Source organism: Vigna radiata, chromosome 11 (genome assembly GCF_000741045.1).
Source record: "Vigna radiata var. radiata cultivar VC1973A chromosome 11, Vradiata_ver6, whole genome shotgun sequence".
Lineage (NCBI taxonomy): Eukaryota > Viridiplantae > Streptophyta > Magnoliopsida > Fabales > Fabaceae > Vigna > Vigna radiata.
In genome coordinates, this window is record NC_028361.1 from 6204907 (window position 1) to 6230504 (window position 25598).

Sequence of the window (25598 nt, forward strand, 5' to 3'; positions counted from 1 at the left end):
TTTTCATGCAAAGTTGACTATGCAAAGTTCACTTAGAGTGTCTTTGAATTTGGAAATGGATTTGGGAAATAAAAATATTTATATAATCAATTTACTTTTAAAAGAACTGATTTTTTTATTATACATATATAATCAGAATTGATTAAATGTATAACGCTTTATAGTTAACTAACAGAGGCCCACCATCACAAAAATATATTCACTGTCTCCATCCATTTTTCATTTTTGATAGTTCATCCAATCACCATCTCCATATCTAAGAACAATTTGATATCTTTTCATTTAGAGAAAACCTCAATAATATGTCCGTCATACACATCAAAAACCTAAATTCATCATAAACAAAAACTCAAATTCATCAAAAAAATATGTTCAGTTACCAAACAATGAGGATTATTTTTTTCCCTTAGCACTTTACCCTATTTGGATCTGACACCTCCTCTCTACCATCTATGTTTCTTCTCTCATTTTAGTGTTCTTGTTGAACCAAGGTTTGAACGAGTAAAAGATAAAGGTTGGTGGAGGAGAAGACCGACAATTGTTATGACGGTGCTCGATTTGCGGTGATTTCCAATTTCAACAATCCGAAGGTTCCATTTGTATAATTTTTGGTTTTGATGATGTTGATTAATTATTGCTATTTTTTTTTAAATTTAATTAATAAATGTATTATTATTTTTATGATTAATGTTTGATATTTATGTTTTTATTGATAAAAAAATAGATTAATTATAGAGAAGTTATTAGTTATGTTATAATTAAAAAGTTCTTTTAAATTATAAATATGAGAAAAGAGAAAGATTGATTACTTAGATATTCTTAAAAAAAAGAAGAAAAGAAAAATCAAAAAGGTATTTATGAAACTCTTTTTTTCCACTAATGAAGGTATTTTCTTATTTTCTTTTTATACCTAGTAATTTTTTATCTTTTTTCTAGTTGTTAATTAAAGTTTTTTTTTCTTTTAAATTGATTACTTTTTTTTAAACTTTAATTACTTTAAAGGGAAAAGTTATTGAAGAATTAAAGTGTAATTGTTTCCACCAACTCATCCATCTCTTTCCTTGTTGTTGTGAGTTTTAGTCATTGACAAAGTGAAAATGGATCATTCGACTGGGAAGAATAAGGTGTGATGAAAGATTATGAAGATGAAGAAAATGAAAATAATGTTAAGATTGGAGAGTCTCGGATGAAGATGGTTGATGAATGAATTGGTGAATAGTGAAGAAGTGGTGAATGTTAAAACATCGACTTTATTTAAAGATTTAGATAGAACAAACTTTGAAAAATAAACTAAAATCATAATTAAACTTTTATTGTATATAATATTGCCAAACAAATCTTCGGAAAGAAATTTTTCAAAAATAGTTTTTATCAGTTTTGGTGGTATTCTACTTTAGTTTTTTATTTTTCTTTTTTTAAAAAAAAAAAGAAAAAAATTTGCACCCTTTAACTTTCGATCGTTAGAACCAAATACAACTCTAGCGCTGTTGGATACTAATATTTCCACATACCTAAAGTTTGTAGCATGTATTTTGAATCTGATAGATTATTAATTTTTGATAACTACTATTTATTTAGGGGTATGAAAATATATCTTACCATTACTCATACATATTGGTTGATTTGTGTTTGATTAAAATCAAGTTAATTCAATTTAACTCACTTCTTAAATGTGTGAAATTTTATAGTTCGATTTGACCTATATTGATTAGCTAGTAAAACGTTAACTCATTTAAATATATTTTGTTAGAAAAAAAATAAAGTGTTAATCTATAAAAATAATTAAAAAGTGATATTATAAAAATTAAAAAAATATATATTAACTTATACAATTGAATAAATATCAAAGTATTTAAATAATATGGAACAACATTATAAATTTAAAAAAAATAAAAATGTTGACTTACATAATAAAAAATAATAAATAAATAACTTGAAAAAAAAAATTATAATTAAAAAGTTGTTCTTGATAAGTTACGACTTAAGTAATTTCTACCCTAATTCAAAAGGTTAAATAAATTATGTTTAACTTAATCGAGATTTAAAAGAATATATTTTTTCAACTCAACTGATTAGTTCTTCAACAAATTTTTTGATATCCTTAAACTATATCGGCCATATATTTATATTATATATGATTGACGAAAGAAGTATATATATTTGTAGTAAAAATAAATTTCACAGATGAGTTTAGTTTTTTTTTTTTAAATGTCGATAATTAATAATATAAAGATGATCAGAATTAAAATGTTTATTGTAGTTATTATTAGGGTAAACAAAGCACTTAACACATGATATTTTAAGATACTCACTTCTTTTTTTCTCGTAATGGACAACATTATAATATACATTTAGTATAAGAGGTATATCTTCAAAACTTATACGGAAGTATATTTTGACTTTCTCATATCTATATCTATATATATATATATATATATATATATATATATATATATATATATATATATATATATATATATATATATATATATGATATATGTGTGTATGAATGTAAGCTAGGTTCAACAAAATTCCTTGGCATCTTCCTTTAGAATTGTAGGTTTTGAAAAAGTTGTTTAAAACAAGAGGTTATGTAAACCTGAACGTAGACTGAATAATGATATTTTGATAATTATTTTTAATAACTTTTTTATAATAGGGTACGTATTATCATTTTATTAGTTTTTTTAAATTTATATTTAAAAATATATATGAAACAGATCAATAACAAATTATCATGTAAAAAAATTATTATAAAAGTATTGTTAAAAGAATTTTTTCCATATAGAATATAACTAATCTCACAAAAATTTGATTCGCACTAAAGTGATAGGTGCATGCAATATTGAAGTTGTAACCTTTCTAAGGCATCCAATTCACACAACGTATTCAAAATTTTGATTCACTTGAAGCATATGCAGCGGAAAACATAATTGATTGATAAGGTTGAGTAAAACTAAACAGCCTAAAGGTAGATGAAAGTGTGATGGTACGTAGAAGAATAAGATATGTGATAACTGGAGAAGAGTAAAGGAAGGAGAGAAAGGGAAGTAAATGAATGATTGTGGGAGAAAAGTTAAAATTGAAGTCAAGAAGTGAAGATGGAAAGACATATTTGAAACTAGAAAAGCATATCAACTGGAGAGTTTTGGTGGGTCCGTATGTTGTCTAGCATGCTGCTACCCATTTCTCCTCTTCAGCATGCTTTGTCTTACCCCATGCAACTTCTTTTTTCTTTTTACCTTTCTACCTTCAAAACTTTCTTTCCTTTTTTCCTCAGTTTTCTCCTACGCTATCTTCTACATATATATGCGACTTAGAACTTTCATTATTCAGACTCAACCTATGAAATAATACATGAAAAAAATATGTTAAAAAGATTAAAAATAAAATCAATTTATAATATATAAGTGAATATAAATTTCATATCGGTTTTGTAAAATTGAGGATTAAAAACTATTTTCTTAATAACTTGTATGAGCGTTGCGGGCATCCTATGTATTAGGTGGACCTAATGGTCCTATGCACCTCTTAATCAACTTATTCCAACATTTCTGAGCCTTCTATATTTGTCTTCATCTGCTATATATCACACACAAAATATAAAGTAATTGCATGTGCGGACCTTTCATATATACCCTACACTACGTTAAGCTAGTTTCCTTACTCTAACTACATACGGTAAGATGAACATCATACTCTCTTATTAATGGAAATATAAACGCATGTTTATATCTTGTTTTTATTCAATGTAAGATTTTTATTTGTATCTATATATATATATATATAAAAGATTTAGTTTTTTTTCATAGTTATCTTAGAACAAATTCATGAGTTCCACGTTTTAGGAGGAGATAGTGGAAGGAGCAGATGGTCCTTCCCTTCCCTATCAGTTCATTCTAATTCGTCGCTATTTGCTTGTTTTTACATATGTTGTCCAAAAAGAAGGCAACCTTAACCATAAACTTTCCCCGTACATCATTATGATGTTTCGTTACTATGAATTATAACATTGAATTAATGAAAGGGAAGGCAACCCCTAACTATATGAACTCTACACAAAGTTTGAACATTCTTACGATTTAAGTGTGTGGGGGTATTGAAGGGACAAAGAAAGATTGGGCCTCAGATTCCTACCTTTTGATAATTGCTTTCTTCATCCCCTCAGATTTCTTCTTGCACCAAAATACAAGAAAAATACCCAAATACCCTTTATTCTTGGGCCACACTACCATTGTCAATGCCCCTGTGAAAAACACATTACTTAAATGTTGTTTCGCAAATTCCGAAAATCTGTTTCAATAAAGCCCGTTCTAGAATTAATTATCCGGAAGTCACTTTTATGAAAGTAAAATAGGCATTTAGGAAAATTGATGGGGGTACAGGAAGAAATTGATGGAGTAGAGAAAGCAATTGCCCTACCTTGAGGCTTAATGGACAAGGTTTTCAGAAATGGTTAAGAAGAACTTTTGCAAAGTGAGAAACCTGGAAAAAAGAAAAAAAAAATTAACTACTGAATTTTATAATAAATTGTCAAAATATATACAAATTATGTGAGTGTCTTTAAGAGTCCGATAGCTCTGTAATTTTAATTTTAAGTAATTGGTGACTCTTTTTTCAATTCATTAAACCAGTTCAAGGAGTTAAATTAACAAGAAAATAACAAATAGTAGAAGTTAGAGTAGGTTGGTAAGTATTAAAAAAAATTTTAACAATTGTGTTTCTGTGTAAATATCTAAAGGTTAGAAAAAAAATTGCAAAGAAGGATTTTGCTTCTAATGGCAATTCAATCACTATATAATGAGATGTACAAAGAAGGGTGCCAAGTAGTAACAACTAACCAAGACAAATTCACTTCACATTACATTGGATAATTATTTTATTTATCACTTTATTATTTATTCACTAAGTTTGTTTATATTAGATATATTGATAATTACAACATTTTCTCAATACTATAAAGAAACCGCATAAAAAATATACGAAGTTCGAATTTATGTACTTAATTAAAATAAAAGCATTAAAAAGATTAAATTTTATTCTTTGCTTATTGCTACGTTTTAAAAGATAAAACCTTCGGATGAATGGTATTATATGTAAAAATAAATAAAATTATTAACAAAAATGTTATACTTTATCTCGCTTTAAATAAATAAAAATTTGCATGATTATTAATAGCTATAGATGATGGTAAGTTTAAATTTATAAGAAACTTATTATTTTATTAATTTTTATAATTTTTGTATCACTTCAAATCAATTTAAAATAAACAATAAAGTAGGAATAAAGAAAAAGAGATAGAAAAACCATTTTCTTTTACTATGAATACTATAAGAAAATAGTGCATTTGACAAAATAATCTCTAAATCTCGTTGATCCCTTCCATAGTCATTATGCGAAACAACAAATACATTATTCCGTAGTTAATAAATAAGTAGCTATTCAAGGAGGAATTATTCACTCACTATTAATTGATTTAACAATTTGATTTGCAGTATAATTAATAAAAATATTTTTCATAGCATTCAAATGAAAATAATAATTTTATTTTATTTAAATAACATTATAATACTAAATATTATCTAATAAGTGTAAATTATAAATAAAAAGTTATCAACTTACATTGAAATTTTTATAATAAAATTGTAATAAATAAATTAGTGAAATAATAAATTACAAATAATATATAAATTGAGAAGCTAAAGGAGATAGATTTTTATCATAGTTAAGATAATATTAAGAGTAATTGGACTTTTATAATACTTTGTACTAAATTTTAACAGGTAAAGAGAATAACACAATGGAAGGTCTTATTCCTACTTTAATAATATATTTATTAACAAGAGCAAATTGCATTACCAATGCGTTAGTACAAGTTCCACAAAATGTTATTATACCTAATTTTTCTTAATTAATCTAATCGGTCAATTGAAAAGAAAATTCTCAGATTACGAACAACTTAAGTATCATTAAGTGCAGTAGTAATAATAATAAATAAAATACTAAATGAATGCATCCCTCTTTTAATTGGTGTTTTTCAAAACCTAATTAAGTTTCGCAAGTTATCTATACTAGAATCGTTGACGACTCATTCAAAAATTTCTACACCGCACAAATATGGAAACATTTAAAGCGATGTGCAGAGTATCGAATCATACCTCATTTGATCCTAATGGTTTAGTGCGCAACTATTTTCGGACCAGTAAAAAAGATAACCGCACACAACTAAATTTCGGCATTCCAGCGAATTCAATCTGAAAAGAACTTGAAAGAGACGCTGCAGAGAAACAACAATTGAAAACAGTAATACTGATCCTCGTTTTGCTCACAGAGAATACTACATAACCCTTAAACCATTCTATACTTACAGACTCTCTTCAAGCTTTTGCAACAAGGAACGCAACACAACTTTTTTTTATCTACTATATATGCAGTTACAGATTTCACTAAGAAAAGAAAAATATCAAACATCAAGCAGCAGTAACGGTGACTTTCCGGGCCCTCTTGGACGGAGACCTAATGGACCTGGGCTGTTTGGGCTTCGCGGGAGTCGACACCTTCTTACTCTTCTTCGGCCCAACCTTCTTGACGGCCTTTTTAACCGCCTCAGTTTTCTTGCTCGTCGGAGCAGCCGTGGTTGCTCTTCTGCTACGTTTCGGACGCGATTCTTTCTTCTCAGCGTTGGCCTTCGTCTCCTTCTTCTCTTTCTTTGCGGTTTCGGATAGCTTGTACGAGGCCTTGATCTTCAAGAGTTTTCCTCTTGCGGCTTGGTTCTTCAATTGCAGACCTAGAATCTTCTTGAAATTCACGGGGAGCACCGACTTGTGCTTCTCCTCCATGTACTTCGCTATAGCATAAGGGCTCGATCCTCCTTTCTCGTTCAGCGCCACTAAAGCCTCCTTAATCATCTATAACAAACAATACAAACTCAAGAAATTCAACAAACAAACAAAACCTAAAAGTCAAGCACATAATTAGGGATTAAAAAAACATACATATCAACGCAGAAATACCTGAAAATATGGAGGATGCGCTGCGGTTTTAGCCTGTTTCGGCTTCTTCTCTTTCGGAACCTTAGTTTTCTTCTCCTTCGCCGCCTTCACCTCCTCCAGCGGCTTTTCCACGGCGGGAGCGGGTACGGGAGCTTCTCCGGCAACGTCAGACATCTCCGATCAAATATTCAAGAGGGTGAATAGAATGAAATGCAAAGAGTTAACTAACCCGATGGTTTTGATATTGATGATGACGGGAACGTAAACATCGTGTTATAAATAGCGAAGGGGGCAATATCTGCTGGATATAGGATTGCGTGCTATTGGTGGAGACAGTGGCATGAGGATTGCCAACATGGCAGAGAGATATCTAGAACGTACACGTGGCGTACATTTAGAGCGTTGTTTGAAGACCTCGAAAAAGACTTTGAAGTGGCTGAGACTGTGGATTGGAATGCCAACAGTTTTTTGTATTAGTAACTGACTCTTTTTTCCTCAAACCAAACGGGGAACTAAGAAAGGGTGTGTTTTCTTGCGGGTTTTGTTCTTCCATTTTCTTCATCTCCTTTTCTTATCACCCATTTTTTTTTTGTAGGGTTGATCACAAGAGAGAGTAGATTACAATGTGGGTGAAAATAGTGTAAATGGTGGCCATTTAGGACCAAACTGAATCACTGAACATCCAACCTCCTTTTTCTAATAATGATAACCAATAAAAATAAATCATTAATTCCCCTTTTCTACTATTTACTTATCTTCAACTTATTTCCTTTATTAATAAAAGAATTCAGAAATTCAAACTATTAGTTTTATAAATTATATTATATATCAATTAAAGTTATCGATATTTTTTTTCTAGTGATTTTATTTCTAATTAGATAAAAAACTCGTTACATATTTAAAAAGTAAAGGCTTTGTTATTGTAAGAGCATGAAAAATAATAAGGCTATTGGGTCTTATGTTGAGGCAGCCAGTCCATAAGCTAAAGACCCGTGATCTTAAAAAGGGGTTTTTTAAAAATCAGATTGTCTCCATTTGCCAATTTTTCCTTCTTTCTCTAAAAACAAAAACCCTTCTCCTAAATAATAACTTTACCTTCTCTCTAAAATATCCCAACGCTGAACCGTTTGAATTTTGAATTGAAGGTGCCTAAACGATTGCGGTGGCAAGGGCTTCACTTTGAACCGAACAATTTCTTGTTCCGACCGGTAAATCGCTTTTCCCCTTTTTCTTCAACTATCTTGAACCTAGGGCATGCAACTTTGCTAGTTTCATTTTCCTCATGTGTTTTTCCTTCCATTCTCTGCCTATTGGAGCTCTAAGAGCTGTGTTCTATCACCAATTTGGTGATTTGTAGGTTCTGTAATTTCAACGCTGAGTGGGTTCCTGTTCAGACGTTTTCAATTAGCTGCTCATTGAGAAAACCAAGTAAGGGGAGCTAGGCCTTTTCTAAGAGTGAATTTATGATATGCCTATTTGGTTGGTTTAAACCTGTTGTACTATTACATTTTTTTTTTCAGTTTTGAGCATGTTGAGTGACTTTAACTGAAACTATGAAAATTGTGAAACTTAAGGGTTCCTATCATGCATTGTGCTTGGTGTTTATGAGTAACTGCCTTTGGTGTGTGGTGTTTGAGTGTTAGTTTGTTGTGTGATGGTGTAATATGGGCACACAAATTTTAATGCAAAGGGAAAGAGATTTTGTTAGATTGGTGGGTTTATTTCAAATAAATTGGATATGACAATTTTACAGGCGCCTTGTGAAGTGTAATTGTGAGAGGGTTTTCTTTGGGGTAGTGTAGACGAGGGGAGTGAAGTTCAGTGTATGGGAAGGGAGGTTTTCTGTTTTACTTATGTATGGAAAAGAAGAAAAATAAATGGAAGAAGGGTGTGATGCCTAATATTTAAGTGAAGAAAGAAAGGAAAAGGGAGAAGATGTGGGTGCTGGAAGTGTATTGAAAGAATGAGCTTAGATTGAGAAATAAAAAGGAAAGAAGAAACGAGTGATGGACGGAGAGTAGAGGAGAGGAAATATTATAGGGTATTTTGGGTTGGATGTTCTGTTTTAAAAAAAATGGTCAAATTGGAAATAGGAGAGGAGGGTCGTGCATGGTTTATGGTAGTCTGCATGTATATTTTATGAAGGAGGATAAGGAATGGAATTAAATATATTATATGTGAAATGTGGGATGTTGCGTAAGTGTAATGTTTTTCATCCTTTCACAGTAGCAACATATTCATTTTGGTGTGAAATGATGGGCATGTTAATGAAGTTCATTATGTGGGACCGAGATAAAAGGAAACATAAAGTAATTATATTTAAAATTATGAGTTAATATATTTATTATAATAGAATTAAATAATATATTACTTTATACTATATATTACATGATATGTTTATTTCATAAATTTTATGTGGTGAACCTTTTTATATTATATAATAATATAAATTATACAGATTAGTATATACTAGATATATGATTGTACAGAAACGTTAACAAGGTTATCAACCAACTTAGTTTTGTCTAATATTATATTATGATACACCATTATTAGAATCAGTAAGTTTGATATCTAACCTAAAAATTAAATTATATTTAGCAGGTCTATTTAAGTTGAGAAATAGTACAAATGGTATTTACAATTTAATTTGAAGAATTATTATGTATATTAAATAAATAATAAAAGTTGAATATTTTTTCGTGTTGTTGTGATATTTTATAAAAGTCATAGTAATTTCATATGTCTCTATAGTGATTTATTTGAAGTCGTATTATTTTTATAAGATGTTGTGGTGTTGTATATGAAGTTGTAATATTTTATACGGTATAGTAAAGCCTTGTGTTTGACGAGTTAATGTGTAGTATGGAAAATATGTATGAAAAGTATGGTTATTGGACGTAATTCCATGATCCTCAAGGGAGGTTACATGGTAGTGCCTTGTGTTTTGTTGTGATTGACCGTATGAATGACCAGAGTTCCTTATGGGGTTTATCCTGACATTCTAATGATCATCCATGCTCAAGTAGAGAGTGATGAATCATGTGGTGAGAATAGTAGGAGGTCCTAGCCCATAGGTTCTTGGGTGAGTTATAACGGACTAACTTCGGGTGGCAGTTGATGGTTTTCCAGTTACTACACCACTCGGGTGCACAAACCCCTGGAACTTGACATCTCATACCAGTCTCAGATGGTCAAATCACATGGTCGGTCATTGGTATCAGAATAATGTGTTTGGTCTTAGTCTGTATTGTGTTATGGTTTTTGCATGCAGTGTGATTGTATAACATGATTTTTTATACCTAGCTCACCCTTACGTGCTTGTGTTTGTGCCATGTTTGCGTCTGTTTCCTTTTGTGATGATCATCCACTTGGATGGGAGCAGATGTTTGAGGAGGTTCCCCTGAAGCAAGAGCTTGAGGATGTTGATGTTGCAGCCTAGTCTTCCCAGAAGTTCCTTAGTCATTTTATGTTCTTTTGAAATACTCTTTATGATTTTTCTTCAAGTTTAGTACGATATTGCACTTAAAGTTTTAAATTCTTAAACAATTCCGAATGACTGTAATCCTAAACACCTTAAACTACTATCTTAAATGTTTTCTATTATTATGATTGATGACATCTTTATATATATTGTTATATATTTGGGATGTCACACTTATACTTCTTATTAATAATGAGATCAAGTAAAATAAGAAAATTTAAAAAAATGAAACGAAGATAATTAAGAAAAAAAAAAACTAAATACACTCTCACATAAATTTGTATGGAAATGAGAAAATTACACTATGTTCCCAGATGCTAAAAATACTCACTTTAATTTTAAAATATGCATTTATCTCCTGTTAAGTTTTCAAAAATGATAATCACAACTTTTTAACTTTTAAAGATATTCACCTCTTTCATTTTTTTTAGTCAAATGACAATTAACTCTCTCATACTTTAAGAGTCTAACGTGAAAAACATATTGACAAAAATATAATAAAATTACGAAAACTAAGATTTTAAAATTAAAAACATACAAATTTTAAAATTTTTAAAAAATTAAGACAATTTTTAACAATTTAATTATGACAAATATTTATATCGTGACTTAATTATGACAAATATATCTCTTGTTATTTTATTAAAAGCTGAAGATAGGCATTTTGTTTATAATAATATTTTATAAAATAAATTAGTTTTAGGTGATGTGTACCGCAGGAGCTAATTCTAAATATAAGTATTTTAACATACAAAATTAAAATTGTAAGGACTTAGATATGAGTCAGAAAAAAAAAATTACATTGGTTTTGAAACGTTGATTTTTAACTCATTCCTCTTGTCTGAGAAATCATTTCTTTTCCTGCAAGCTCTCTCCTCCTCTTATATCTTCTCTCTTTCCATTCTTCACACTGAACCATTAAATTCTTGATTAGGTGTTGCCCCAACGATCACAAAGTAGCGGGTCTTGCTTTTAGTTGATCAATTTTTCCAATCAGAACCGGTAAGTGAAATTCCCTTTCTTTTGTTCACCTTAAAGCAGTGATCATGCAACAAATCTAGATGCATGTAGCCATGGTGTATTTTTCCCAAATTCTAGCTCCAATTAGGTTTTGAAAGTTGTCTTCCGTTTCCAATTTGTGATTAATAGGTAAAAAATTAGTTTTTCATTGAGGTGCAAGTGAGCAATTGGAGCCTCCTGTGTCTTGAGTTGTTCAACTAAGAGGTAAGGGAAGCTGGGGGTTTTGTGCTATTATGTGAAATTCTTGAATTTGCATGAGTTAGATTTAGTAGACATAGTGATAGAATGCATGTAAAGTTTATGGGTTGGATTTTAATTAAGGATAATCTGAAAACTTGTGATTTTGCCTATTTGATCGTGTACTGCTGGTTGATATTGATATGAACTATGAATTGGATGATTAGGAACTGATATTGATATAATGCTGTGACAATTTTGAATGGTTAGAAGAAATGAATTCTGTTAAACAATTTATTAGGAAATAACCAAGTGAATCATTGAAGTTTATAACCTATGAAGAGAACTAAGGTAGTCAAAATATGAATTGGGTATTCCAGGCTGTTAGGATCGGTTTAGATAACTTGGGTAAGTTAACTATGACTCATTAGAAGTGTTAAAAATAATTTATAAGTGGTAGATTCAGAATTGAGTACCTAGGTTGATGAAGGTGAGGGCTTAGAGTTTAAATCAACATTAAATCACTAGATAATAAGATTAGGAAGTATTAGAATCAGTTATACAAGTTTATTTCGTCATATAGATAAAGTTGGGAGTGTTAAAAACTCATTAAAGTATCTCAGATGCACTAAAATAAAAAATAACAAGTTGCTGTCAAAAACTGATAAGAATAATCGATTATCTCACTTGATAATCGATTATTCTAGTCAGAACATCATATTTTTTTCAAAGTTCACGTAAATAATCGACTATCATAAGTAATAATCGATTTGTCAGAAAATCATATATGTTGTATGCAATGTAAAAGTGAAAAGTATGGTTATTGGACGTAATTCCATGATTCTCAAGGGAGGTTACATGGTTGTGCCCTGTAGTTTATTGTGATTGACCGTATGAATGGCCGGAGTTCCCAATGGGGTTTATCCTAACATTCCAATGATCATCTAAGCTCAAGTAGAGAGTGATGAGTCATGTGGTGAGAATAGCAGGAGGTCCTAGGATAGACACTTTCACTGTAGACCTATATTGCTGTAACGGGCTTACACTTGTGTGTGGTCGGGTGAAATCCCTCGGCAATGGCTTTGCAAAGCAGTAGGGCCACTACAAGTGCACAAACCCCTAAAACTCGACATTTCATACTAGTCCGGATGGTCAAATCACGTGGTCAGTCATTGGTATCAACAAAATGTGTTTGTTCTTAGTCTGTATTGTGTTATGGTCTTTGCATGCTGTGTGTGTGATTGTATAACATGATAGTTAGTTCTATTTAATGTATAATCTGATAGAATGCTTACTTGCTTGCTTGTGTGCATGTTGTTATGTATATGTTAGTCTAAATTTTGACTTATCTTACATGTTTTTCAACCTAGCTTACCCTTGCATTGTGTGTGTTGTATGTGTTTGCCTTCCCTCTTGCGATGATCATCCAATCCTTTGGATGTGAGCAGAGGCAGAGGATGTTCCCCTGAAGCAGGCTTTGGAGGGAGAGGACCCAACTCCTAACTCTTAGGATCTCTTTCTTAGTATCTAGTTAATAGACCTGTTATATTATTTTGAGAAATTTGGTAGTTTATTTGTAGCACTTAATTTCTTTGAACTTCTGTTAGAACTCTTATATTATTTTGTAAGATCTCTTATGCATATAAAGTTTTAAAGTTTAGCTCTTTTGGATGATTGTACCGAATATAACTCCATGTATATCCTTAAACTGCTCCATCTAATGCTACATCCTGATATATTATACTCGGCTTATAATTTTTGGGATGTCACAAAAATAATATCACAATTATTTATTTGAAATAAAATGGGTTTTAGTTATTTTAGGATGAAATAAGATTTTTTACAACATATTTGAATAATTTGTGAGTACACAACTTTCTATAATTTTTGCTTTTAGGATTTGATTAATTTTGATAATCATATTTTTATCCGATAATACTTTGAACGTATTGTTACAATTGTCATCGTTAAATATAACGTGATAAAATTAACAACAAATTATTATGTTTAAAGAAAGTTAAATATTTTTTTAATCCATTAATAAGATGAAATTGATTTTTTTATTTATTTTGATATTTAATTTTAAATATAATATTCTTAACTATTAAATGTTCTTTTAGATTGATAGTTGAGTTATAATATATAAAACGATATAAACAACTTAACATTACTTAATACGTTAAAACAATTTAACAAAATTAAATTATAAGGATTATATTTATTTAGGTTAAAAGTTTAAAAATCAAATTATGTTAAAAGTTCATGATAAATTTTAATTTCAGATTAAAGTATAAAGATTAAAAATACATTTACTCTCATTAATTTTTGATGGTTTTTATTTATTTTAGATTACTTAGTGAAAATTTTCGTTAAACTGAAATTTTGATAATTACAAAGAAATCACTGTGAAGGTTATCTCGAAAATATTTGGTTAAAGCAACAATTAATAATCGGTGTTAAGTAAAATTCTTAACAAAAATTAATAATTATTCTTACCAAAAAGATTATATAATTATATTTGAGCTTAGTCTTCCCATTTCTGGAAGACAATTTGTTTCCTAAAAGGCAAAAGAAAATAAAAGCTTTGTATAAGAAAACAAAAAAATATATTATTGTAAATATATGTATACTTTATTTAGTATTCTTGTGTATCTACAAACATTTTAAACCTTTGATAGATAAAGTAAAAACAAAATAGGACAAAAGATTAATAGGTAAATATCATGTTATAAAATATTATGATATATGGTAAGTGATAAATTATAGAAAAACTTTAATTAAATAATTAATTAATTAATACTTGAATAATCTATCTGTACACTATGCAATAAAATCAACAATTCAAAAATATTAATTTATTTAACATATTTTTTAAATTTGCTGTCCTTTTAATATCTCATGTTCATTTTTAATAGATTCTTCATATTTCTTATCTTTTTATTTTATTTTAAATTAATTCTTAGACTAAGTTTATCATATTTTTGTAGCAAGTTGAATGAAAATGGGAATTTAAAAAAATTAGATACGAAAAATTAAAGAAGGAATCAACTTTTTTTATTTAATTTAAAATATAGAACAACGTTACCTTGTGGAAAAGCTTTTTAATTTTCTACTTTTATCTTCAGAACTTAAGCTTACGGTAACGTGCAACCGATTCCATCAAAGGTGGTTGTCATTGAACGTGTTCGTTGAACGCGAATTCGTTAGAGTACTGTTTTCCTTCCCCAATTCGCTACGCGAGTGAGAGTTTCGATTTAGAGATTAATTTTTGAGCTACGGTTCCGCACCGCATTGCCATACATGGGCGCTTCAGAATCTACTTTCTCAAGCGGACAGGTTTCAATTCCTCTTTTTTTTTTTTCTATTTTTTTTTTTTGGTTCAAAATGAATAAAACTGTTAGCTGTGTCCTTGTTCACTGAACACTATTGATTTGTTATTGCCATAGACGCCTGATGACAGAATCACCACCATAACGGAGCGATCGGAAGCTTCTGACCCTATTTTGGAGCGCCTTAAATCTCTCAAAATTGTGTGTAATTTTCTTCAATATAAGGAAACAAGTCTTTGTTGTGAGGGTTTCTGTTGTTGATTGTTTTATTTGGTTATGATTCCCTTAATTGGTTTGGTGCAGACACCACCGATATTGACCTCTCCCCCAACAGAGGGTACTTTGACTGATATTTTGGTGAGGAAGCCTTCATCATCTTCGTTTTCAGGTGCTGATCTCTAAGGTTTAATGAATAAGGATTCTTTTGTTTCTTATACTCCCGATAGAATTGAGCAGAGGGATTATTGGCTGAAATAATCTATTTTATGCATCTAATCCTGCTCCTTTTGGTAGATTTTCTTTCCCTTAAATGACTGTGATTACTAAGATGGCCCCTGCCTGGCTCAAGCCATCTTTTAGTTTACGATGGATTTTTTTATTTTATTTTTTTTGTTGTGTGGCTATTTTTAAATAAAAATTAAAATGCAGAGTTCCATCCGGTCCCCAGCTTATGCTTTTATTGATTGTGATTTCAATACATGCTGGATAGCTTCTCTTGTAATTGATTTGTTCTTAAAAGTAGATTAGCTTATTGGCAGTTTTCATGAACTTTTTCTCCTAATTCAAGCTATTAATTAGTTAGGGATTAAATGGGTAACGCTTTGACATTGGCAAAAGGTTTCTGATTGGTTTTGCTTGTAGCATTAAGATGAAACCCCCTCCAACAGAATGATTTCCCTGGGTTACCACTGTAAGAAGGCATCATAACTGTAGGAATTAGCCTCGTGCTTACAGCAACAAGATCCCAGTTCCCGAAATTACAGAAAAACCCTTAATGCTCTGGCCATATTCTGTACATCTATTATAGAACGTGGCATTGCTGTAGCTTTGCAAGCATTCCCTAACAGCCAGCCAGCTCAGTTGTCCCAAAAGTCATGATGATTCCCTTAGGCACCACATCTATACCCACATAAAGCTTCCGTGTTCTGGTTTACCGGTTCGTTGTGGGTTTGGTTATTGGCATGCTATGCTTAACCCATTGACCTATAATATTAGCAAGGGTTCTTTTATTATTCTTACTGCACGAATGTGTGAAATCTACATCTGCATGTATTTGAGAGTTTAAGGAATCTCTTTTTTCTGTTAAAACTTTTTCTTTAGGTTCCCCTATCATATAGGTCTCAAACATGAATTGAGAGCATAAATCACTTTGTTGTATGATGGCATCTGCATTTAATACTAGTAGTATTTTTGTGGCCAATTGCTTAGGTTCTCTCTTTTTCATGTTTGAAACAGGTACAGTGAATCCCAAGGTTCTATTGGAGCTCTTCTCAATGTACCGTGACTGGCAGGAGAAAAAGGCTCAAGAGATAACCAAAAGACAGGTTTGCTTAATACAAAATTAGTCCGTTGTATTTGTTGGAAGTTTCACATCGACTAGAGATAAGACTAATTTTCAGTATATAAGTGAGTGTAAATCTCACCTTATAAGCCGGTTTTGTAGAATTAAATTAGACTTAGAATTCAATTCATAACATGTTATCAAAGTCAGGTTAGATCTTATCGTAGTGAGATTTGTTATTTGTTAGGAATATTGGTTCACCCGCTATCGAGCTATCCATAAATGTTTAGTCACACACTCGAGATGTATATATCTCGGTATGAGGAGGGTGTATTGGAAGTCTCACATTGTTCAGAGATAAGACAATTTCATAATATATAATGCAAATTTCACCTTATAAGTCGGTTTTCTAGGAGTTAGGTTTAAAATCCACTTCTTAACACGGTATCAAAGCCAAGTTAGAGCCTATCTTAGTGAGATTTAGTATTTGTTGAGTACATTGTTCCACCTACCATTGGATCGCTATCAAACCATCCATTAATGTGTAGTCCCATGCTCGAGATGTATATACCTTGGTATGAGGGGGGGGGGGGGGGGGAGGGTGTTGCATGTCCCATATCGATTAGAGATAAGGCTAATTTATAGTATATAAGTGAGTGCAAACCTCCCCTTACAAACTAGTTTTGTAGGACTGATTTAAGCTTAAAATTCACTTCTTAACATAGTATCAGAATCGTGGATTAGCCTATCCTAGAAAGATTTGTGTTTGTTGAACATATCATTCTATCCACTACCGGATCACTATCAGACCATCCATTAATGTAAGTCCTATACTCGAGATGTATATACTTCAACATTAAGGGGTGTATTAGAAGTTTCACATCGATTATAGATAAGACTAATTTACAATATATAAATGAGCGTAAACCTCACTTTACAAGCAGGTTTTGTAAGATTGAGTTAGGCTTTAAATCTATTTCTTAACTGTATTCATCTACTAATGCATACTTACAAATCTTAGAAAAACCTACCCTTTCCCTTTTCCACCAGAGGAAACGTTTTTCTTGCATATGTATAATTCAATTTGAAGTGAATTACATGCACCCCCTCTACCAAACCCACCTTTCCTCAATTTCATGTGAATTACATACAACTCCTTTACCCATACTCAAACCCACCCTTTTATTCCCTATTTCTATACTCTCAATGGTTTCAGTTAAGATTTTGATATATATATATATATATATATATAAACATAGTTGGTTTTTTATTTGTTAAATAAATAAAATATAGTTGACCGATACTTACTAGATATAACAAAATGAATTGTATTTGCTAATTAGACTAAGTAGTGTTGTGGCACCAGATGTGACCATCACACGAAGAAGACATTTGTCTTTAATAGTTGTTTTATCACCGTTGAGCTAACTGGTAACAAGAAATTAACTTAAAATTGTTATTTAGAATGTGAAATTCAAAGAAAATTTGATGGAGGGGAGGTGTATGTAGCATATTCATGAATTTTTGTCAGTTGGTCAGATTTGTATGTCAACAAATACAGAATCCTTGTAGTGTTAACAAAACTCGTACAAGGAATTTCATTTTGATGTGTTGGCAGCACATTTCAGCCATACAATTATTTGCTATACAATAGTGATGATGATTTTTTAACAATTACGACAACAATTTTAATGAAAGTTGGCATGTTCTGTCATTCTCTTTTCAATTTGTGACTGGTGAGTATATGTTAAACATATGGTGACATGATAAGAGTTGCCTTCAAACATATACTTTCTACCTTATGGATAACAATTAAGCTGGTCTATTTCCCCCTTCCATGCTACGAAAGTTTATTTTGGAATCTTCTGACTATTTCAGTATGTAAATGTTGGTATTGAGTGATTGTAAAAAAGATATTCATCAGACTATTCAGACTATTCATCAGACTCTTGTATTTCGTGAAGCTAATTTCATTATTGTTTTAATTAATTGATTGTACACAGCAAAAATGAAAATTCTGGAACTTCCGTATTTGGTGATAAACTACTCAATCTATTTCTAAAATGAAAAGGCAATTTTAATTCAATACGAGAATAGAACCCTTCAATAATATTGGTAGTTTATTTATGTTATTTTATTAGATAGTATAGTACCAATATTTGCATTGATGGCTCGACATTGTTGTCTCTTGTATTTCTGTACATGCCATAAAGATGGTTGCAATTTTTGCAGGAGGATATAGAAAACAAAATAGAAGTTGCAGATGCTTTGGCAATCAAACTTCTTCAGCGATATAATCATTCAAAATCTACAATGAAGAGTGCTTCGCAGCATCTATCCGGAGGTAATTATCTGACAGAGTTTGAACAATATTTGGAAGACTAGGATTCTCCTATTATAGGGAGAGACTGATGATGTTAGACTTGTTTTCATGATCTGCTGAATTGAAAGGGAAATTCCCTCTTTCATCCTTTTCAAGGATCATGAAGTCATAAAATCTTAATTCATTTGCTTGTGAACATTGTTAACTCTATATGTTGCAGTCCATGCCTTGCAGGTGGAAATTGGAGAGCTCAAAGGAAGGTTGACCGAGGTGATCAGTAATTGCGATGCATTGTGCAAGAGGATTGAAACAGAGGGCTCGGAATCTCTCCGGTCATCTATCAAACCTTTTCCTATTGCTACGGCTGACCAAAAAACCGGCTCAAGTTCGTCTACTTTGCCGACAGTTTCTAAAATAAATCCACCTTCTGCCGAAGAATAGTTTGATTTTTGCTCATATTTTGAGAAGCTTCCTACACTCTTATCGAATTTGAGGTGCTCGAGATTCTGAAGAACGGTTGGATCACATTGACATGATAGACTAATTTTTTTATGGGGCCATGGTTTGGAGGGCATGAAACTTCGCTTTAATTGGGACCAAATCATGGCTACCACAGAGCAACCCAGCCATGTTTTGATGCTTCTATGGGAGCTACGATGTCCGCACCGACACGCACATTTTGCTTTGGTTGCTAATTGGAGGCAAATAATTGAAAGGACGAGATAACAAATACGTGATCGGATCTAAACTGGTAACATTTGTCATTTTTTGTTGGGTCTCTTAACGTCGTTGTTTCGACTTTTCGACATCGGTGACAATTTCAGTATAAATTAAGCACATGATCGTGTAATTGTGCGACATGTTGCCAATGTCTTTATTGATGTCAACTAAAGATATATTTTGTCATGTGCAAATTATGTCAGATGTCAAACAAAGATGTTAATCCTTTTGTTACAGTACACAAGTATTAATGAAGAGTCCCCAAACATTATGCGATGCGTATTTTTGTAATTTGTAAATATAACCAATTTGAATACTTTTTAATTGCACTGTTAAATTAATTTTACCAAAATTTAATTTAACTTCAAATAAAATTGAGTCAAATAATCCAATAATAATTAATTTCACATGTCAGAGTCAGAGTGAAATTGATTGATCTAACCAAATTTATTCGGTACAAATACCAAACATTCGACAGATTTGGAACTCCAAAGGAAAGAAAACTCGAGTGAAAAATGCAATGAAACGAATCAAATCATTATGGTTGCAGACAAATGTACAAATGTAGCACATTACAAAGCCTTAAAAAAGAAATCAGACTCAAGTCCGTTCATCTACCGACATGTTCTGGAACATCCAGAATCTGAATTTGGCGCATTGTTTTGAAGCGCGGTGTTTGTCAATTAGGCCTCTGTTGAGGAAGAACATGAATTCAGTGGTTCTTCTTCTTTGTGGATAATCCAATTTCGCTGTCGTGAATACGCTGGTCAAATGAAAGGTAAGAAACAATCTCGGAAAATATTGAATAAGAGCAAAAGGTGCAAGAGTATATTGTTGGCATGATCAGTTCTTGCGTTTCTGCTCGCTGGAATCACCAACCAAATCACAATCAGAAACGAAAATGCACATATCGGTTAGAAGTCCTGCATTACACTCGTAAGATCCTAGAACTCTTCCCAGATCAATACTAATGATGCAGAATTTAAATTTCAACTCGGTTCCCGAAATAAACAGCTCCAAGAACAGAGCGATGAGGCTTGTCACGAGAAACAACTTGTTCCAATACGCCACGACGTCGCTGTCAGGTCCAGTATGGTGTGTGAAAAACTTTTATATCAACCACAAATAAATTATCTTATACACTGTTTCATAAAATTGAATTAGATTTGAAATTTATATCAACACAACCTTTGGGCACTTGATTCTTTGTACGAAGGTCTTCAAGGGCTTCTGAATCAAGCAAAATTGGTTGTTATAAATAATCTTCTTTTGGGGTGATCATTGTTATTATGGTTCCCATGATTTGTCTCATAGTTCCTGCGCACTTTCGGAAGCATTCAACTTGAACGTTTGGGGTTTATTGTCAATTATGGAAAAAGAAAACAAAAACAATAACAAGATACTATAGCGATTAAACTGTCCATTATTTGGATTTAGTTTTTAAGAAACTAGAAAGCTGTTTCAGCAATGATGCAATCTAAAGTTGTATGCATTTAGCATTACTGTTTGATGATGTACTTGAGTCCTTAATGGAAACTCTTGTTATTTTTATCATGAAGATATCTATTTCTGTTGCAAAACTGGAAACAGGTGATAAAAAAGGGAATTGAGGATACAAGCATGACACTGAAGAAACAAGCAAACAAAGTTTCTAATCATATACGACAGGGGTGGAGGGGAAAGAAGACAGCCACAATAGAACAAATTAAATGTTTGTTGAATTAAATGTATTGATAAACTACGTATTGAGAGATATAACTCAATACAACAAATTTATTCATTATATTTTTTATTTTAATTAAAATGGATTTTTATTTACTTTCATGCCTATTAAAAAATAATCTTTATCCTTTGCATTTAAATTATATAATTATTTAAATAATTTTTATTTAAATTCTGTCATTCTTTTTCAATTCAAACCAATTTCTTAAATTACACTTTTTGTTTTAACTTGTTCGATACATTGTATCAAGTTAAAGTTAAATTTCCCTCTTAGAAAAGAATAGTTCTACAACCATTGCAACCTCAACACGTTCTAATTTTAAATGTTTTTTTATATTTTGGTGTTTGCATGAAAGATGACCACTTCAATGTATCTCTCTGACTGGCTTAGCAATCACGTCTGCTCATCCAGTTTAATTAAACCAACTAACATACCATAATTTACAATTTACTGGTGAAGGCGTAACAGTCAAAGTCTCCATCCAAACAGGCCCTTTTGAAAAAATTTCACTAGTACATTTATTTGGTAAATTATTATTTTTTTAACTGGGTTCTTTAGTTTTGTACACTTTTCTACGGGTAGAAAATTGTGTTGAAAACAACAACTAGTTGGCCAAGGCAAAATGTACAGAGTTTTAGGACAAATCACGCCAACACTTCCTGACATTTAATGCAATTACACAGTACTTCCATCCTCAACATTGGTCTCTGTAAAGACTGCAAATTGCATCTTCAAGACTCCATCCATTAAGGATATCCTCGACAAGTTCTTGAACACCAAGTCCAAAACCTTGTGCAATTTGAAAACAAGCTCTGAACCTAAAGTAACAAAAAAAAAATAGTATCACACTCCTTACTCAAGGTCACTCTATAAGACCTTGTTTGCAGACATGTCTATATGGAAATCATAAAAACAATATAACCCTCTTGTCAAACACTTCATAGAAAGGACACAGGTCAGAATCATGATCTGTAACGAATAAGCTAATCTCAGATATCTCAGCAGGGGAATGTACAGACAAAGGAAGAAAAGTGAAAGAACAAGAACAATAGGAATAACTCAGCATAATGGCTTGTGCAAGATAATGGATATAGATGTATAAAGCTTTAATTGAATGATTCAGCTGGCTTACAAAAGAAAAATAAAAATCTGAGAAAGGCACAACTACGAAATACAAATTGCAACAGGAAAACATAATTTGCTCATAAATTAAACTGTCTCCGGTATGATGAATGATTAAAAGAACAACATTATACTTTAAAATTAGAACAGTTTACCCCCTCTCCGAGAAATCTAAACAAGAGAAATTGGAAGACGAAGATTCAAGGTTGTTGCTGAGCATCAATGTAGCCAGCATCAACAAGAACCTTCTCCTTCTTAGCCATTTCAATGTCCTGGTCAACCATCATCTTAACGAGTTGCTCAAACCCCACTCTAGGTTTCCAACCAAGCACCTTCTTCGCCTTAGAGGCGTCCCCTTTGAGGTTGTCAACCTCAGAAGGACGGAAGTACCTCTTGTCAATCACCACATGATCCCTCCAATTGAGTCCCACATAGCCGAAAGCCACTTCCAAGAACTCCTCAACCGTGTGAGACTCTTCGGTGGCTACAACATAGTCATCGGGCTTCTCCTGCTGCAGCATCAGCCACATGGCCTCAACATAGTCCCCAGCGAAGCCCCAATCCCTGGAGGCCTGAAGGTTCCCCAAAAAGAGCTTGTTTTGGAGACCGACCTTGATCCGGCCCACGGCCCGCGTGATCTTGCGCGTCACGAAATTCTCGCCGCGGCGAGGGGACTCGTGGTTGAAAAGAATGCCATTGCAGGCGTAGAGTCCATAGGCCTCACGGTAGTTCACAGTGTACCAGTGTGCAGCGCATTTGGAGGCGGCGTAGGGGGAGCGTGGGTGGAAGGGGGTGGTTTCGGACTGCGGCGGTGGGGTGGAGCCGAACATCTCGGAGGACCCGGCCTGGTAGTAGCGGATGTGGGAGCGGCCAGAGGCGGCGATGTGGGAGCGGACGGCCTCAAGGAGGCGGAGGGCACCGGTGGCGACGACATCCGCGGTGTAGTCAGGGATCTCGAAGGAAACGGCAACGTGAGACTGGGCAGCGAGGTTATAGACTTCGTCCGGAAGGATGGTATCGAGCCAGCGGCGGAGCGAGGAGGCGTCAGAGAGATCCGCGTAGTGGAGCTTCATGTGCGCCTTGTGGGCGTTGTGGGGATCTACGTATATGTGATCGATACGCTGCGTGTTGAAGTTGGAGGAGCGACGGATCAGGCCGTGCACCTCATAGCCCTTGTTAAGGAGGAATTCTGTGAGGTAAGACCCGTCCTGACCGGTGATTCCGGTGATCAATGCCACCTTCCGCGGCGGCGGAGACACCTCCCCGTTGGTGGCAGATCCGGATCCGACAGCGTTGGCCTTTTCCATTGCAGGATGAGAGAACAGATGAATGAATGAAGGAATGAAAAAACAGAGGCCTCTGTGTCTGAATTTATACAGCTCAGAGCACAAATCTTCTAACTGGGATTCACAATTTCTCACTGCCCCTATCGCTATTTCTCTATTCTATTCCATTTACTCTCTTTTACTTTTCAATATCTTCTCCTTCCCTTCCATACACTTTCTCATTTCATTTTACTACTCTTTTCTGTTCCTTTTCACTGCATTACATTGAATCACACCTATACTTAAATCAGTTTTTCTAAAATAATTACACCAAAAGTAAAATTCAAATTTTATTTTATTAATTAAAATTACCTTCTATTGGTTTAAAAATATTTCATTGACCACACTAAATTAACTTTTAAATTTAACCCTTTTTTCAATTTCATATTTTTTAAATTTAATCATTTTTTAATCAAAAAAACTACCAATAAAATAAATAAAATTATAAAATTATTTATATTTAATTTCATAAGTGTCTTAATAATTTATTATTTTTCATTATCATAAAAAAATTAGAATACATATATGTTCGCTCGTTATAAATAAACTAATTCTAATTAATAATTTTCTTAAATATTTAAAAAAAATCCAAAAAATACACCTGAACAAGTCAAGAATTAAGATAAATTAATCTTTTCATTTCACTATTACGTATTAGCACATTGACAAACACTATTTTAGATATATTGTTTAAATATCTATAAATTATTTAAATTTTAAAATTAGTAATTAACAAAGTAAATTTAAAAAAATATTTCTAAATATAATTGTACATAAAATAAATTCTAGTTATTAAAATAAAAATATTATAAATAATATTATGTAAATAAGGTGTTGAGTATTTATTTAAATTTCAAAAATAATTACTAAAATAAATAAATAATATTTTATAATAATGATTGTTTGAATTTAAAAAATAATAATTAAGAAGATAAAATTTAAAAAAAAACATCAAAGATTTATATTCTTTTATATATATATATATATATATATATATATATATATATATATATATATATATCTTTTGTTTTAATTTTATTTTATAACTTATCATTTATAAATTTCATCTTTTAGATGATTTTTTTTTATTTTTTTTAAATTTATTCATTTTTATTAAAATATTGTTTACAAAATAAATAAAAATTATCTATAATAAAATTATAGTTTTATTATATAAAAAAAAAATAAACGCTAGTTTTGCATAAAAATCTTAAGACGTTAAAAATAATAAATTTACAGACTGTGTTGCGTGTCGGTGAGGGGTGAGGGTATTAAAGTACCGTATGCAGCAAGACAGTTTTCTCTTTTTTTTTTTTTGTTTTACCATTTTCGATACACAAAAATGACCATTATTAGAATATATTGATCTATTGTACACATTGGGGTTGGGAAATCCGAATTCAAATAACAGTTTCTTAACCCTTCTTTAAAATGAAGCTATGAAAACATTAAATTTGACCTGCTTTTCTTTTTAAGAAAAGTTTAATTTTTTTTAAACACACATGCAAAATTAATTAAGGAATTAATAAGTAAGTATATTAATAAATAATTAAGTTAAAAAATAATATTTGATCAAGTTATTAAAATAATAATTAGCAAGTTAATAAACTATTTTTTTAATTTAATTGAATTAATAAAATATTTAAGTTATTATATTAATAAATATTAAAGTTATCACACTAACAGATAAATAAATTAATACTTTAATAAAATAAATTTTTAATAGGCTGATAATTTAATAACTGAATAATTAATAATTACTTGAGCTTAATAGGGAAATTTATAACATTTTTTTTCAGAGATTATTATTAGAATCTTAATTTACTCTTTTTTTTCATATTAGATATGTTATTTCATCTTTTAATATCATATATTATTTTTC

General features: G+C 31.5%; 3 protein-coding genes across 3 annotated transcripts; 1 reads left to right on the forward strand and 2 right to left on the reverse strand.

Annotated features, from left to right (window-relative positions):
* Positions 1 to 6284: 6284 nt before the first annotated feature.
* Positions 6285 to 7262, reverse strand: LOC106777037 (histone H1). Its single transcript, XM_014664537.2, has 2 exons — positions 7014 to 7262; positions 6285 to 6908 (listed from the first exon to the last, which is right to left on the reverse strand). Exons 1-2 carry the CDS (start codon positions 7164 to 7166, stop codon positions 6471 to 6473), a joined length of 591 nt encoding a protein of 196 aa, XP_014520023.1. The 5' UTR covers positions 7167 to 7262; the 3' UTR covers positions 6285 to 6470.
* A 7523-nt stretch (positions 7263 to 14785) lies between these two features.
* On the forward strand, positions 14786 to 19828 carry LOC106777023. Its single transcript, XM_014664521.2, has 6 exons — positions 14786 to 15009; positions 15120 to 15203; positions 15306 to 15390; positions 16458 to 16546; positions 18736 to 18847; positions 19047 to 19828. Exons 1-6 carry the CDS (start codon positions 14974 to 14976, stop codon positions 19265 to 19267), a joined length of 627 nt encoding a protein of 208 aa, XP_014520007.1. The 5' UTR covers positions 14786 to 14973; the 3' UTR covers positions 19268 to 19828.
* A 2509-nt stretch (positions 19829 to 22337) lies between these two features.
* Positions 22338 to 23870, reverse strand: LOC106776342 (GDP-mannose 4,6 dehydratase 1). Its single transcript, XM_014663772.2, has one exon. It carries the CDS (start codon positions 23696 to 23698, stop codon positions 22592 to 22594), a length of 1107 nt encoding a protein of 368 aa, XP_014519258.1. The 5' UTR covers positions 23699 to 23870; the 3' UTR covers positions 22338 to 22591.
* Positions 23871 to 25598: the final 1728 nt, after the last annotated feature.